A 15037-nucleotide genomic window follows, 5' to 3' on the forward strand; every position below is an offset into this window, starting at 1 on the left:
TACTCTGCAACTTTGTCACATGTTTACCATCCAATGTGCAGGACACTAACCAGACTCAACCGCATCACTGTCATTCTGGGGACTTTTCACGTCAATCTCGACATTGACTCACTTTACACCAGTATCAGACACAACGGCTCGAGGGCCTGTGCGCTTATCCTGCCCACGGGAGCATGCAGATTCGGGGCACATCATGAATTCACCTTGGACCTCTGACGACCGTTATTGCCACCAGACCCAGGGTACAGATATGGGCACATCCTTACGCCACACCCTTGTACCTGGGCTGGTGGGATGATGGCTTCCGTGTACTGGCCACATGGACATATGGGTCAGATACGTAGATGATATTCTGATCCTAAGCAGCAGTCCCGAGTAACTGTTCCACAAATGTGTCAATACTCTGAACCAATGATATGAATTTGCGACACACTGTTGAAATAAGCCCACAATCCAACACTTTCCTTGATCTCTTTCTGGAGGATTTATTGGGCAATATACAGACAAACATCCTTAAGAAAAGACGGCTACTGTTGTAATTTGCTATTGGCACAAAGGCAGCACCCTAAGAGGCTGGTGTCTGGCATATCAACTGGCCATTATCTGAGGCTTCATCGTAAATTTTCCACGCTCAAAGATTTTGTGTCACAATCCAGAGATCGAAAGGATCGATTTGTACAAAGAGACTATAGTCCCAAAGTTCTTTAAAAGGCCTATAAAAGGGCAACCCAAAGTGATAGGGACACACTCTTACAGGTCCAGAAAACAACAACAGCCCCAAGAAAATACTTGCCTGGGCACCTATAATAAAAGATGTTGGGAAATTAAACGCATTTTTGCCAAACATTGGCATCTCTTCCTCTTTGATGATGATGATCTAAAGCCGGGACGGCCAAATCCATTCCTCAATGGCCAACAACAGGTTTTCAGGATATCCCTGCTTTGGCACAGGTAGGGCACAGGTGGCTCAATCAGTCTTCGACTGAGCCACCTGTGCTAAAGCAGGGATATCATGAATACCTGACCCATTGGCGGCCCTTGAGGACTTGAGTTGGCCACTCTTGGGTTAGTGCCTCCGAGTGGAATTATTCAGCATTTATTGGAGCATACAGTTGGATTATGTGACTTGATGTTGGGGCATACAGTTGGATGATGTGGCTTGATGTTGGGGCATACAGTTGGATGACGTGGCGTGATGATGGGGCATACAGTTGGATGATGTGGCTTGATGTTGGGGCATAGAGTTGGATGATGTGGCTTGATGTTGGGGCATAGAGTTGGATGATGTGGCTTGATGTTGGGGCATACAGTTGGATTATGTGGCTTGATGTTTGGGCATACAGTTGGATTATGTGGCTTGATGTTGGGGTTTACAGTTGGATTATGTGACTTGATGTTGGGGCATACAGTTGAATTATGTGGCTTTATGTTGGGGCATACAGTTGAATTATGTGGCGTGATGTTGGGGCATACAGTTGAATTATGTGGCTTGATGTTGGGGCATACAGATGGATTATGTGGCTTGATGTCGGGGCATACAGTTGGATTATTTGAAGCCTGTATCTCTTTGTCACCTGAATGATGGATGGATGTGTATGTGTAAATATATATGTGTATGTGTAAATATATATGTGTATGTGTAAATATGTGTGTGTATGTGTAAATATGTGTGTGTATGTGTAAATATGTGTGTGTATGTGTAAATATGTGTGTGTATGTGTAAATATGTGTGTGTATGTGTAAATATGTGTGTGTATGTGTAAATGTGTGTATGTGTAAATATGTGTGTATGTGTAAATGTGTGTGTGTATGTGTGTGTATATATATATATATATGTGCATATATGTGTGTATGTGTGTGTATGTGTGCGTATATTTGTGTGTATGTGTGCGTATATTTGTGTGTATGTGTGCGTATATTTGTGTGTATGTGTGCGTATATTTGTGTGTATGTGTGCGTATATTTGTGTGTATGTGTGCGTATATTTGTGTGTATGTGTGCGTATATTTGTGTGTATATGTGTGTGTGCGTATATTTGTGTGTATATGTGTGTGTGCGTATATAGGTGTGCACGTGCGTGTATAGGTGTGCGCGTGCGCGTATAGGTGCGCGTATATGTGCGCGTGCGCGTATATGTGCGCGTGCGCGTATATGTAGGTGCGTGCGCGTATACGTGTGTGTGTGTGTATATGTGCGTGTGTGTGTGTGTGTGTATATGTGCGTGTGTGTGTGTATATGTGCGTGTGTGTGTATATGTGCGTGTGTGTGTGTATATGTGTGTGTGTGTATATGTGCGTGTGTGTATATGTGCGTGTGTGTGTGTATATGTGCGTGTGTGTGTGTATATGTGCGTGTGTGTGTAAATGTGCGTGTGTGTGTAAATGTGCGTGTGTGTGTAAATGTGCGTGTGTGTGTAAATGTGCGTGTGTGTGTAAATGTGCGTGTGTGTGTAAATGTGCGTGTGTGTGTATATGTGCGTGCGTGTGTATATGTGCGTGCGTGTGTATATGTGCGTGTGTGTGTATATGTGCGTGCGTGTGTATATGTGCGTGTGTGTGTGTATATGTGCGTGTGTGTATATGTGCGTGTGTGTGTGTATATGTGCGTGTGTGTGTGTATATGTGCGTGTGTGTGTAAATGTGCGTGTGTGTGTAAATGTGCGTGTGTGTGTAAATGTGCGTGTGTGTGTAAATGTGCGTGTGTGTGTATATGTGCGTGCGTGTGTATATGTGCGTGTGTGTGTATATGTGCGTGTGTGTGTGTATATGTGCGTGTGTGTGTATATGTGCATGTGTGTGTGTATATGTGCGTGTGTGTGTCTATATGTGCGTGTGTGTGTCTATATGTGCGTGTGTGTGTATATGTGCGTGCGTGTATATGTGCGTGTGTGTGTAAATGTGCGTGTGTGTGTGTGTGTGTATATATGTATTGTGAAATAATTATTGACAGGAGGCCTATGGAGGAGAAGACAAAGGGTCTGGGGTTACTGGTCTTTCATCTTGTCTCCTCTATTGTATGTGTGTGTGTCTGATAAGTGTTTATTGGTCATTCTGTGTACAGGATGGAATGTGTGATTGGGCAAGGTTTGCTCTGGGATTATCCCAGGGAAATCATGTACCCCCTAGGAATTTGGGTGAAACAAGTATAATGGGATGGGTGCAATGTGCAATGTGCAGCTTGTGGATTGGGTGAAGGGATAATATATGCATATAAGGTAAGGGTTATATGCAATGTATAAATACTGAGACTGGGATGACCCCACCTCAGATCACACTGAAACAGCTTGTTAATGTGTCATCTCCTTGTGCACTCGTAAATAAAGATTCCTTGATACTCACCGAACCAGTCTGCAGTTCTTGGTACCCGGGGTTACCCCAGAAAAGGCTGCAATTACAGTATGTGTGTGTATATGTATGCGTGTGTGTGTGTGTGTGTGTATATATACCGCACACACGTTATTGTGTGTAGATGTGTGTAAATACATGCATATATATCTATTTATATAGTGCCCACCGCTGAACTCAGCGCTTTATTCGACAATACAGTACAGGAAATTATAGTACAATAAGTGGAACAAATAAGATCAGATAATAGGAAAGGAAATCCCTGCCCCGGAGATCTTACAATCTAAGTGGTATGATGGGAGACTTGCAGAGACAGCAGGTGAGGGGATAAATGCAGTAGCTGGCAGACTTTGGTAGGAGTGACGGTGGGTAGGTGCAGTAGATGGCAGTGGTTGGTGATTGGTAGGAGTGATTGGTGATTGGTAGGAGTGATTGGTAGGAGTGATTGGTAGGAGTGATTGGTAGGAGTGATTGGTAGGAGTGATTGGTAGGAGTGATTGGTAGGAGTGATTGGTAGGAGTGACAGTGAGTGTGGGACAGTAGCCATGAGTCCAGGCTGTTGAAATTCTTAATTTAAGAGCTGAGTTTTAAGGTTTGTCTTGAAGGTGGGGAGAGGGGGTGCGTTGCGTATACTGAGTGTGAGGGAGCCCCACAGGTAAGGTGCAGTGAGAGCAGTAGAGGTGAAAGGGCTGGAGAGGAGACAGTTTTGGGCAGAGCGCAGGATACTAGGAGGGGCAAAGCGAGAGATCAGAGCTGATATGTAGGGAGGCGCAGATGAGGGTAGAGCCTTAAAGGTAAGGAGGAAAACTTTGTAGATGATCTGAAACTTCATGGGAAACAAGGGTCTCTCTCTCTCTACATATATAACTCTAAGGATGTCGGCATATCCCTTCGTGATGGGCTGAACGGCCTGTCACTCACCCAGAGCCAGCCAGTGAGGCTGCACATCCCTCCTACTCTGTGAATGGAGAGCAGTGTGCACATGGGGCAAGAGGGAGTGCAAAGAGTGCAGGAGAGACAGCAAGGTGAGGAGGAGAGACAGCAAGGAGAGGAAGAGAAAGAGGAATAGGAGAGAAGGGAGTGTAGTGTGCACAGAGAGGAGCAGACACAATAAGGCATGGAGAGCAAAGAGGGGAGGAGAGTGCAAAGAAAAGCAAGGCATGATGTAGGAGAGCGTAAGTGAGTAAAGACACTGACTGGCACTGAGTGTGAAGCAGGAGAAGGAGCGGCTCAGCGAGTAAAGACACTGACTGGCACTGAGTGTGAAGCAGGAGAAGGAGCGGCTCAGTGAGTAACGACACTGACTGGCACTGAGTGTGAAGCAGGAGAAGGAGCGGCTCAGCGAGTAACGACACTGACTGTCACTGAGTGTGAAGCAGGAGAAGGAGCGGCTCAGTGAGTAAAGACACTGACTGGCACTGAGTGTGAAGCAGGCGTAGGAGCGGCTCAGCGAGAAAAGACACTGACTGGCACTGAGTGTGAAGCAGGAGAAGGAGCGGCTCAGCGAGAAAAGACACTGACTGGCACTGAGTGTGAAGCAGGAGAAGGAGCGGCTCAGTGAGTAAAGACACTGACTGGCACTGAGTGTGAAGCAGGAGAAGGAGCGGCTCAGTGAGTAAAGACACTGACTGGCACTGAGTGTGAAGCAGGGGAAGGAGCGGCTCAGTGAGTAAAGACACTGACTGGCACTGAGTGTGAAGCAGGGGAAGGAGCGGCTCAGTGAGTAAAGACACTGACTGGCACTGAGTGTGAAGCAGGGGAAGGAGCGGCTCAGTGAGTAAAGACACTGACTGGCACCGAGTGTGAAGCAGGAGAAGGAGCGGCTCAGTGAGTAAAGACATTGACTGGCACTGAGTGTGAAGCAGGAGAAGGAGCGGCTCAGTGAGTAAAGACACTGACTGGCACTGAGTGTGAAGCAGGAGAACTTGGTTCAATTCCCAGTGTCAGCTCCTTGTGACCTTGGGCAAGTCACTTTGTCTCCCTGTGTTCCAGGCACCAAAAACAGATTGTAAGCTCCACGGGGCAGGGACTGTGTCTGTCACAATGCTATATGCTGCGTACCGTGCGCTATACGGTCGTGACGCATTTTGAATCCCATTGGCGCTATGAAAATGCGCTATATGAAATAAAGTAATTATTAAAAGGTGGGGCTGAAAATAACCTAGCTTGGCGCTTGTTACGCCGGGCACAGTGTGGGTGTAAGTGTGTGTATATATTACACAAACACACACTGAATCAGACCCCCGGTTCCCCCCTCATACCTGCTGAAAAGAATCTTCAAACAGCGTTTTCCTGGTGACGGTGATCTTGATGTGCTGGGGCATGTATAGTTGCTGGGGGAGGGAGACAAAACGCATGCATGAAGTGACAGAAATAAGCGCAGGAAATACACTCGGGCTGAACCATCTTACAGGAGAAAGCGGGGGGATGAACCGCCTTGAATGCAACTCCCGGGACCCCCCGCTCCCCGAGATACTTACCGGAGAAGGGGCCGGTTGTATAAATCTCCAGCGTCACGCTGGCCCTACAGCCGCGTCCCATAGCCCCCTGGCCCTACAGCCGCGTCCCATAGCCCCCTGGCCCTACAGCCGCGTCCCTTAGCCCCCTGACCCTACAGCCGCGTCCCTTAGCCCCCTGACCCTACAGCCGCGTCCCTTAGCCCCCTGGCCCTACAGCCGCGTCCCTTAGCCCCCTGGCCCTACAGCCGCGTCCCTTAGCCCCCTGGCCCTACAGCCGCGTCCCTTAGTCCCCTGACCCTACAGCCGCGTCCCTTAGCCCCCTGGCCCTACAGCCGCGTCCCTTAGCCCCTTGGCCCTACAGCCGCGTCCCTTAGCCCCCTGGCCCTACAGCCGCGTCCCTTAGCCCCCTGGCCCTACAGCCGCGTCCCTTAGTCCCCTGGCCCTACAGCCGCGTCCCTTAGCCCCCTGACCCTACAGCCGCGTCCCTTAGCCCCCTGGCCCTACAGCCGCGTCCCTTAGCCCCCTGGCCCTACAGCCGCGTCCCTTAGCCCCCTGACCCTACAGCCGCGTCCCTTAGCCCCCTGGCCCTACAGCCGCGTCCCTTAGCCCCCTGGCCCTACAGCCGCGTCCCTTAGTCCCCTGACCCTACAGCCGCGTCCCTTAGCCCCCTGACCCTACAGCCGCGTCCCATAGCCCCCTGGCCCTACAGCCGCGTCCCTTAGCCCCCTGGCCCTACAGCCGCGTCCCTTAGCCCCCTGACCCTACAGCCGCGTCCCATAGCCCCCTGGCCCTACAGCCGCGTCCCTTAGCCCCCTGACCCTACAGCCGCGTCCCATAGCCCCCTGGCCCTACAGCCGCGTCCCTTAGCCCCCTGGCCCTACAGCCGCGTCCCTTAGCCCCCTGACCCTACAGCCGCGTCCCTTAGCCCCCTGGCCCTACAGCCGCGTCCCTTAGCCCCCTGGTCCTACAGCCGCGTCCCTTAGCCCCCTGGCCCTACAGCCGCGTCCCTTAGCCCCCTGGCCCTACAGCCGCGTCCCTTAGCCCCCTGGCCCTACAGCCGCGTCCCTTAGCCCCCTGGCCCTACAGCCGCGTCCCTTAGCCCCCTGGTCCTACAGCCGCGTCCCTTAGCCCCCTGGTCCTACAGCCGCGTCCCTTAGCCCAGAGCCTACTAGCGTCCCTTAGCCCCGAGCCTACTAGCGTCCCTTAGCCCCGAGCCTACTAGCGTCCCTTAGCCCCGAGCCTACTAGCGTCCCTTAGCCCCGAGCCTACTAGCGTCCCTTAGCCCCGAGCCTACTAGCGTCCCTTAGCCCCGAGCCTACTAGCGTCCCTTAGCCCCGAGCCTACTAGCGTCCCTTAGCCCCGAGCCTACTAGCGTCCCTTAGCCCCGAGCCTACTAGCGTCCCTTAGCCCCGAGCCTACAAGCGTCCCTTAGCCCCCTGAGCCTAGTAGTGTTCCTTAGCCCCCCGAGCCTACTAGCGTCCCTTAGCCCCGAGCCTACCAGCGTCCCTTAGCCCCGAGCCTACTAGCGTCCCTTAGCCCCGAGTCTACTAGCGTCCCTTAGCCCCGAGCCTACTAGCGTCCCTTAGCCCCCTGAGCCTAGTAGCGTCCCTTAGCACTGACCCTACAGCCGTGTCCTGCCACCCTGTGACAGACAAACCCAACAGTCGTTAAGAACAGTTACCTGGCACCAGAACCGGAAATATTGGACCTTCGCCTTGAAGTCGCGCACGTACGCGATCTGTGGGCCGTTGTCTCTGTGGGGAAGAGGGCAGGGACGTCAGATGAGGTACGCGGCGCGTCACTGCTTGCGCGCCCGGCAACCATTAACCCCTTCGTTGACAAAGGAGCCAATGGCGGTAACCGCTGAACTCCCTGTGTGTGATATCACTGTGCGCTGAGCAGGAGGTTGCGCAGGCAAAGCCCCTTCTCTCCTCCCTCATTCTTTACTGGCTTTAACCGGGACAGGGTGCGCTAGAGGCGGAGTAAACACTTGGATGACAACATCCCCCATTCCGAGTCCCCCTGAATGGGCAGGGCGAGCGTGGCGGGGAGCACGAGGGCAGGGTGCGCGTGGCGTCCCACGGGGCAAGGAGGTTGTGGCGGTCTCAACATTTTGGCCTGGCTGCTGAAGGTCACTTGGGGTTACTCACAGGGCGGATTTTCCGGTGCGAGGGTCAATGTACGTGGTCGTTTTCCTGTTGTGATCCACAAAATATGGGACCCCGTCCACTGTGAACCGCATCTCCCAGCCCTCTGGCAAGGGTTTCTCGTTCAGCTGTCTGAAACACATTAACACACGAACGTATACATAGGCAGGCCTCGGCAAACCAGGGAAACTCCCACCCCCCCCTTGAAAATTGTACTCTTCCCCCGGCAGGTCCTGAAAAAATGGCGACGGGACGCCGTGAGAACACAGTGTCAGGACCTGCAGGGGAAAGAGTACAATTTGCAGGGGAGAAGACGGAGATCGGCGCCGCAGGTAAGCACTCCACAGCTGCCAAAATACACCCGCCCATGGCTTGTGGGCGAGTGCATTTGTCGAGCCCTGTACACACACACACACACACACTCTAAGAGTAGATACTGCAAAAGAGGTAAAAAAAAACTATTATAATGCGGGTTCAGAACAACAAGCGAGTCTTAATTGCATACAGCTGTACACAGGGAGAAAACGTGCAAACGAGCTCTGACAGGAATACATGTGCAGGTAATCTTTATACCCAAATACACAAGAGTATGCCCCCAATATGGGGTGAATTACAGGTCATGGAAGATAACCAAAAAATACAAAACTACAATTCTTTATCTAGTTCAAACGGACCTTCCCACAATATTTGATGTCTCTATACCTCGGGCTTGTGGCTTACTCAGTCAGCACGCTCCTAGATTACGTTTGCTAATTAAAAAAAACAACTGAGAAGTGGTTTCTTATCTTCAACTCCCAATAGCCTTGGGACTCATGGCTCACACATTCCTAAGTGGGGGTGCTTTAGTGGGTTGGCATCATACTGAGAGCGATACACATTTGCACATCTCTCATACAGCATACAAAATGACTGCTGAGACAAAATGGATAACAGACAGAGACAAACAGGATGGCTGCTTAGATCCCAGGGCTCCCTCCTTGAGACCCCTCTATGTCAGTCTTTCACAATACATACATACACACACACACGTTGATGAAACACCATCACAAAGTGGCTGCTGTGATGTACGTGGCCTGTGTGAGGTCCCCATACATCCCCAGCTGGGAGCGATGCACGTCCCCGCAGGAAGCTTTGTGTAACACAGGCAGTATATCCACTTACCCCTGATTTCTGGGGTCCTCCCATTGCGTCGTCCGTGTGATGTGATTAACAAAGTACACCCGCCCGTTAAGGTCTGTCCGCTTTTCTACAAGAACATTTGAGACGAGAGCCTTTTTTTAGAAGAACACTTTAAGCGAGAGAATCCGCCTGTCCCCTCCCCCAGCGCGTAACTTTCAGTGTTTCGGGAACAAAGAGCACAGCGAACATACAATGTGACGGAAGATCAAACACCTGTGCGGCCCCCCCAGGCTGCCCACCCTCCTACCTGCTGTAACACCCCAAACCCTATTAGATCCTCGTCCTTCTCTCAAGTGTGGCGGGTGTGCGCTTGTGAGACGGGGGTGAGTGTGGCGCGTGTGTGCACGTGTGAGAAGGGGGCGAGTGTGGTGTGTTTGTGCGTGTGAGAAGGGGGCGAGTGTGGTGTGTTTGTACGTGTGAAAAGGGGGCGAGTGTGGTGTGCTTGTGCGTGTGAGAAGGGGGCGAGTGTGGTTTGCTTGTGCGTGTGAGAAGGGGGCGAGTGTGGTGTGCTTGTGCGTGTGAGAAGGGGGCGAGGGTGGTGTGTTTGTACTTGTGAGAAGGGAGCGAGTGTGGTGTGTTTGTGCGTGTGAGAAGGGGGCGAGTGTGGTGTGCTTGTGCGTGTGAGAAGGGGGCGAGGGTGGTGTGCTTGTGCGTGTGAGAAGGGGGCGAGTGTGGTGTGCTTGTGCGTGTGAGAAGGGAGCGAGTGTGGTGTGCTTGTGCGTGTGAGAAGGGGGCGAGTGTGGTGTGCTTGTGCGTGTGAGAAGGGGGCGAGTGTGGTGTGCTTGTGCGTGTGAGAAGGGAGCGAGTGTGGTGTGCTTGTGCGTGTGAGAAGGGGGCGAGTGTGGTGTGCTTGTGCGTGTGAGAAGGGGCGAGTGTGGTGTGCTTGTGCGTGTGAGAAGGGAGCGAGTGTGGTGTGCTTGTGCGTGTGAGAAGGGGGCGAGTGTGGTGTGCTTGTGCGTGTGAGAAGGGGGCGAGGGTGGTGTGCTTGTGCGTGTGAGAAGGGAGCGAGGGTGGTGTGCTTGTGCGTGTGAGAAGGGGGCGAGGGTGGTGTGTTTGTACTTGTGAGAAGGGAGCGAGTGTGGTGTGTTTGTGCGTGTGAGAAGGGGGCGAGTGTGGTGTGCTTGTGCGTGTGAGAAGGGGGCGAGTGTGGTGTGCTTGTGCGTGTGAGAAGGGGGCGAGTGTGGTGTGCTTGTGCGTGTGAGAAGGGGGCGAGTGTGGTGTGCTTGTGCGTGTGAGAAGGGGGCGAGGGTGGTGTGTTTGTACTTGTGAGAAGGGAGCGAGTGTGGTGTGCTTGTGCGTTTGAGAAGGGGGCGAGTGTGGTGTGCTTGTGCGTGTGAGAAGGGGGCGAGTGTGGTGTGCTTGTACTTGTGAGAAGGGGGCGAGTGTGGTGTGTTTGTGCGTGTGAAAAGGGGGCGAGTGTGGTGTGTTTGTACGTGTGAGAAGGGGGCGAGTGTGGTGTGCTTGTGCGTGTGAGAAGGGGGCGAGTGTGGTGTGCTTGTGCGTTTGAGAAGGGGGCGAGTGTGGTGTGCTTGTGCGTGTGAGAAGGGGGCGAGTGTGGTGTGCTTGTACTTGTGAGAAGGGGGCGAGTGTGGTGTGTGTGCGTGTGAAAAGGGGGCGAGTGTGGTGTGTTTGTACGTGTGAGAAGGGGGCGAGTGTGGTGTGCTTGTGCGTGTGAGAAGGGGGCGAGTGTGGTGTGTTTGTGCGTGTGAGAAGGGGGCGAGTGTGGTGTGTTTGTACGTGTGAGAAGGGGGCGAGGGTGGTGTGCTTGTGCGTGTGAGAAGGGGGCGAGTGTGGTGTGCTTGTGCGTGTGAGAAGGGGGCGAGTGTGGTGTGCTTGTGCGTGTGAAAAGGGGGCGAGGGTGGTGTGCTTGTGCGTGTGAGAAGGGGGCGAGTGTGGTGTGTTTGTACTTGTGAGAAGGGGGCGAGTGTGGTGTGTTTGTACTTGTGAGAAGGGGGCGAGTGTGGTGTGTTTGTACTTGTGAGAAGGGGGCGAGTGTGGTGTGCTTGTGAGAAGGGAGCGAGTGTGGTGTGCTTGTGCGTGTGAGAAGGGAGCGAGTGTGGTGTGCTTGTGCGTGTGAGAAGGGAGCGAGTGTGGTGTGCTTGTGCGTGTGAGAAGGGGGCGAGTGTGGTGTGCTTGTACTTGTGAGAAGGGAGCGAGTGTGGTGTGCTTGTGCGTGTGAGAAGGGGGCGAGTGTGGTGTGCTTGTGCGTGTGAGAAGGGGGCGTGTGTGGTGTGTTTGTACGTGTGAGAAGGGAGCGAGTGTGGTGTGCTTGTGCGTGTGAGAAGGGGGCGAGTGTGGTGTGTTTGTACTTGTGAGAAGGGAGCGAGTGTGGTGTGTTTGTGCGGGTGAGAAGGGAGCGAGTGTGGTGTGTTTGAGCGTGTGAGAAGAGGGCGAGTGTGGTATGCTTGAGCGTGTGAGAAGGGGGCGAGTGTGGTGTGCTTGTGCGTGTGAGAAGGGGGCGAGTGTGGTGTGCTTGTGCGTGTGAGAAGGGGGCGAGTGTGGTGTGTTTGTACTTGTGAGAAGGGGGCGAGTGTGGTGTGTTTGTACTTGTGAGAAGGGGGCGAGTGTGGTGTGTTTGTACGTGTGAGAAGGGGGCGAGTGTGGTGTGTTTGTGCGTGTGAGAAGGGAGCGAGTGTGGTGTGCTTGTGCGTGTGAGAAGGGGGCGAGTGTGGTGTGTTTGTGCGTGTGAGAAGGGAGCGAGTGTGGTGTGCTTGTGCGTGTGAGAAGGGGGCGAGTGTGGTGTGTTTGTACGTGTGAGAAGGGGGCGAGTGTGGTGTGCTTGTGCGTGTGAGAAGGGGGCGAGTGTGGTGTGCTTGTGCGTGTGAGAAGGGGGCGAGTGTGGTGTGCTTGTGCGTGTGAGAAGGGGGCGAGTGTGGTGTGCTTGTGCGTGTGAGAAGGGGGCGAGTGTGGTGTGCTTGTGCGTGTGAGAAGGGGGCGAGTGTGGTGTGCTTGTGCGTGTGAGAAGGGGGCGAGTGTGGTGTGCTTGTGCGTGTGAGAAGGGGGCGAGTGTGGTGTGCTTGTGCGTGTGAGAAGGGGGCGAGTGTGGTGTGCTTGTGCGTGTGAGAAGGGGGCGAGTGTGGTGTGCTTGTGCGTGTGAGAAGGGGGCGAGTGTGGTGTGCTTGTGCGTGTGAGAAGGGGGCGAGTGTGGTGTGCTTGTGCGTGTGAGGAGGGGGCGAGTGTGGTGTGCTTGTGCGTGTGAGAAGGGGGCGAGTGTGGTGTGCTTGTGCGTGTGAGAAGGGGGCGAGTGTGGTGTGCTTGTGCGTGTGAGAAGGGGGCGAGTGTGGTGTGCTTGTGCGTGTGAGAAGGGGGCGAGTGTGGTGTGCTTGTGCGTGTGAGAAGGGGGCGAGTGTGGTGTGCTTGTGCGTGTGAGAAGGGGGCGAGTGTGGTGTGCTTGTGCGTGTGAGAAGGGGGCGAGTGTGGTGTGCTTGTGCGTGTGAGAAGGGGGCGAGTGTGGTGTGCTTGTGCGTGTGAGAAGGGGGCGAGTGTGGTGTGCTTGTGCGTGTGAGAAGGGGGCGAGTGTGGTGTGCTTGTGCGTGTGAGAAGGGGGCGAGTGTGGTGTGCTTGTGCGTGTGAGAAGGGGGCGAGTGTGGTGTGCTTGTGCGTGTGAGAAGGGGGCGAGTGTGGTGTGCTTGTGCGTGTGAGAAGGGGGCGAGTGTGGTGTGCTTGTGCGTGTGAGAAGGGGGCGAGTGTGGTGTGCTTGTGCGTGTGAGAAGGGGGCGAGTGTGGTGTGCTTGTGCGTGTGAGAAGGGGGCGAGTGTGGTGTGCTTGTGCGTGTGAGAAGGGGGCGAGTGTGGTGTGCTTGTGCGTGTGAGAAGGGGGCGAGTGTGGTGTGCTTGTGCGTGTGAGAAGGGGGCGAGTGTGGTGTGCTTGTGCGTGTGAGAAGGGGGCGAGTGTGGTGTGCTTGTGCGTGTGAGAAGGGGGCGAGTGTGGTGTGCTTGTGCGTGTGAGAAGGGGGCGAGTGTGGTGTGTTTGTACGTGTGAGAAGGGGGCGAGTGTGGTGTGCTTGTACGTGTGAGAAGGGGGCGAGTGTGGTGTGCTTGTGCGTGTGAGAAGGGGGCGAGTGTGGTGTGTTTGTGCGTGTGAGAAGGGAGCGAGTGTGGTGTGCTTGTGCGTGTGAGAAGAGGGCGAGTGTGGTGTGCTTGTGCGTGTGAGAAGGGGGCGAGTGTGGTGTGCTTGTGCGTGTGAGAAGGGGGCGAGTGTGGTGTGCTTGTGCGTGTGAGAAGGGGGCGAGTGTGGTGTGCTTGTGCGTGTGAGAAGGGGGCGAGTGTGGTGTGCTTGTGCGTGTGAGAAGGGGGCGAGTGTGGTGTGCTTGTGCGTGTGAGAAGGGGGCGAGTGTGGTGTGCTTGTGCGTGTGAGAAGGGGGCGAGTGTGGTGTGCTTGTGCGTGTGAGAAGGGGGCGAGTGTGGTGTGCTTGTACGTGTGAGAAGGGGGCGAGTGTGGTGTGCTTGTGCGTGTGAGAAGGGGGCGAGTGTGGTGTGCTTGTGCGTGTGAGAAGGGGGCGAGTGTTGTGTGTTTGTACGTGTGAGAAGGGAGCGAGTGTGGTGTGCTTGTGCGTGTGAGAAGAGGGCGAGTGTGGTGTGCTTGTGCGTGTGAGAAGAGGGCGAGTGTGGTGTGCTTGTGCGTGTGAGAAGGGGGCGAGTGTGGTGTGCTTGTGCGTGTGAGAAGGGGGCGAGTGTGGTGTGCTTGTGCGTGTGAGAAGGGGGCGAGTGTGGTGTGCTTGTGCGTGTGAGAAGGGGGCGAGTGTGGTGTGCTTGTGCGTGTGAGAAGGGGGCGAGTGTGGTGTGCTTGTGCGTGTGAGAAGGGGGCGAGTGTGGTGTGCTTGTGCGTGTGAGAAGGGGGCGAGTGTGGTGTGCTTGTGCGTGTGAGAAGGGGGCGAGTGTGGTGTGCTTGTGCGTGTGAGAAGGGGGCGAGTGTGGTGTGCTTGTGCGTGTGAGAAGGGGGCGAGTGTGGTGTGCTTGTGCGTGTGAGAAGGGGGCGAGTGTGGTGTGCTTGTGCGTGTGAGAAGGGGGCGAGCGTGGTGTGCTTGTGCGTGTGAGAAGGGGGCGAGCGTGGTGTGCTTGTGCGTGTGAGAAGGGGGCGAGTGTGGTGTGCTTGTGCGTGTGAGAAGGGGGCGAGTGTGGTGTGCTTGTGCGTGTGAGAAGGGGGCGAGTGTGGTGTGCTTGTGCGTGTGAGAAGGGGGCGAGTGTGGTGTGCTTGTGCGTGTGAGAAGGGGGCGAGTGTGGTGTGCTTGTGCGTGTGAGAAGGGGGCGAGTGTGGTGTGCTTGTGCGTGTGAGAAGGGGGCGAGTGTGGTGTGCTTGTGCGTGTGAGAAGGGGGCGAGTGTGGTGTGCTTGTGCGTGTGAGAAGGGGGCGAGTGTGGTGTGCTTGTGCGTGTGAGAAGGGGGCGAGTGTGGTGTGCTTGTGCGTGTGAGAAGGGGGCGAGTGTGGTGTGCTTGTGCGTGTGAGAAGGGGGCGAGTGTGGTGTGCTTGTGCGTGTGAGAAGGGGGCGAGTGTGGTGTGCTTGTGCGTGTGAGAAGGGGGCGAGTGTGGTGTGCTTGTGCGTGTGAGAAGGGGGCGAGTGTGGTGTGCTTGTGCGTGTGAGAAGGGGGCGAGTGTGGTGTGCTTGTGCGTGTGAGAAGGGGGCGAGTGTGGTGTGCTTGTGCGTGTGAGAAGGGGGCGAGTGTGGTGTGCTTGTGCGTGTGAGAAGGGGGCGAGTGTGGTGTGCTTGTGCGTGTGAGAAGGGGGCGAGTGTGGTGTGCTTGTGCGTGTGAGAAGGGGGCGAGTGTGGTGTGCTTGTGCGTGTGAGAAGGGGGCGAGTGTGGTGTGCTTGTGCGTGTGAGAAGGGGGCGAGTGTGGTGTGCTTGTACGTGTGAGAAGGGGGCGAGTGTGGTGTGCTTGTGCGTGTGAGAAGGGGGCGAGTGTGGTGTGCT

The 15037-nt window shown here is 54.7% G+C and overlaps 1 protein-coding gene across 3 annotated transcripts in view; it reads right to left on the reverse strand.

Moving 5' to 3' along the window:
• ITCH (itchy E3 ubiquitin protein ligase) overlaps nt 1–15037 on the reverse strand; it is an 84357-nt gene that overhangs the window by 21327 nt on the left and 47993 nt on the right. For all 3 annotated transcript variants that reach the window (XM_075571906.1, XM_075571904.1, XM_075571907.1), the window contains exons 12-15: nt 9112–9196; nt 7954–8082; nt 7485–7557; nt 5606–5677 (exon numbers count right to left, since the gene is read on the reverse strand). In XM_075571906.1, coding sequence (XP_075428021.1) covers nt 5606–5677; nt 7485–7557; nt 7954–8082; nt 9112–9196 — 359 coding nt within the window. The remainder of the gene's footprint in view (nt 1–5605; nt 5678–7484; nt 7558–7953; nt 8083–9111; nt 9197–15037) is intronic.

The sequence above is a fragment of the Ascaphus truei genome, chromosome 15, assembly GCF_040206685.1.
Source record: "Ascaphus truei isolate aAscTru1 chromosome 15, aAscTru1.hap1, whole genome shotgun sequence".
Taxonomy (NCBI): domain Eukaryota; kingdom Metazoa; phylum Chordata; class Amphibia; order Anura; family Ascaphidae; genus Ascaphus; species Ascaphus truei.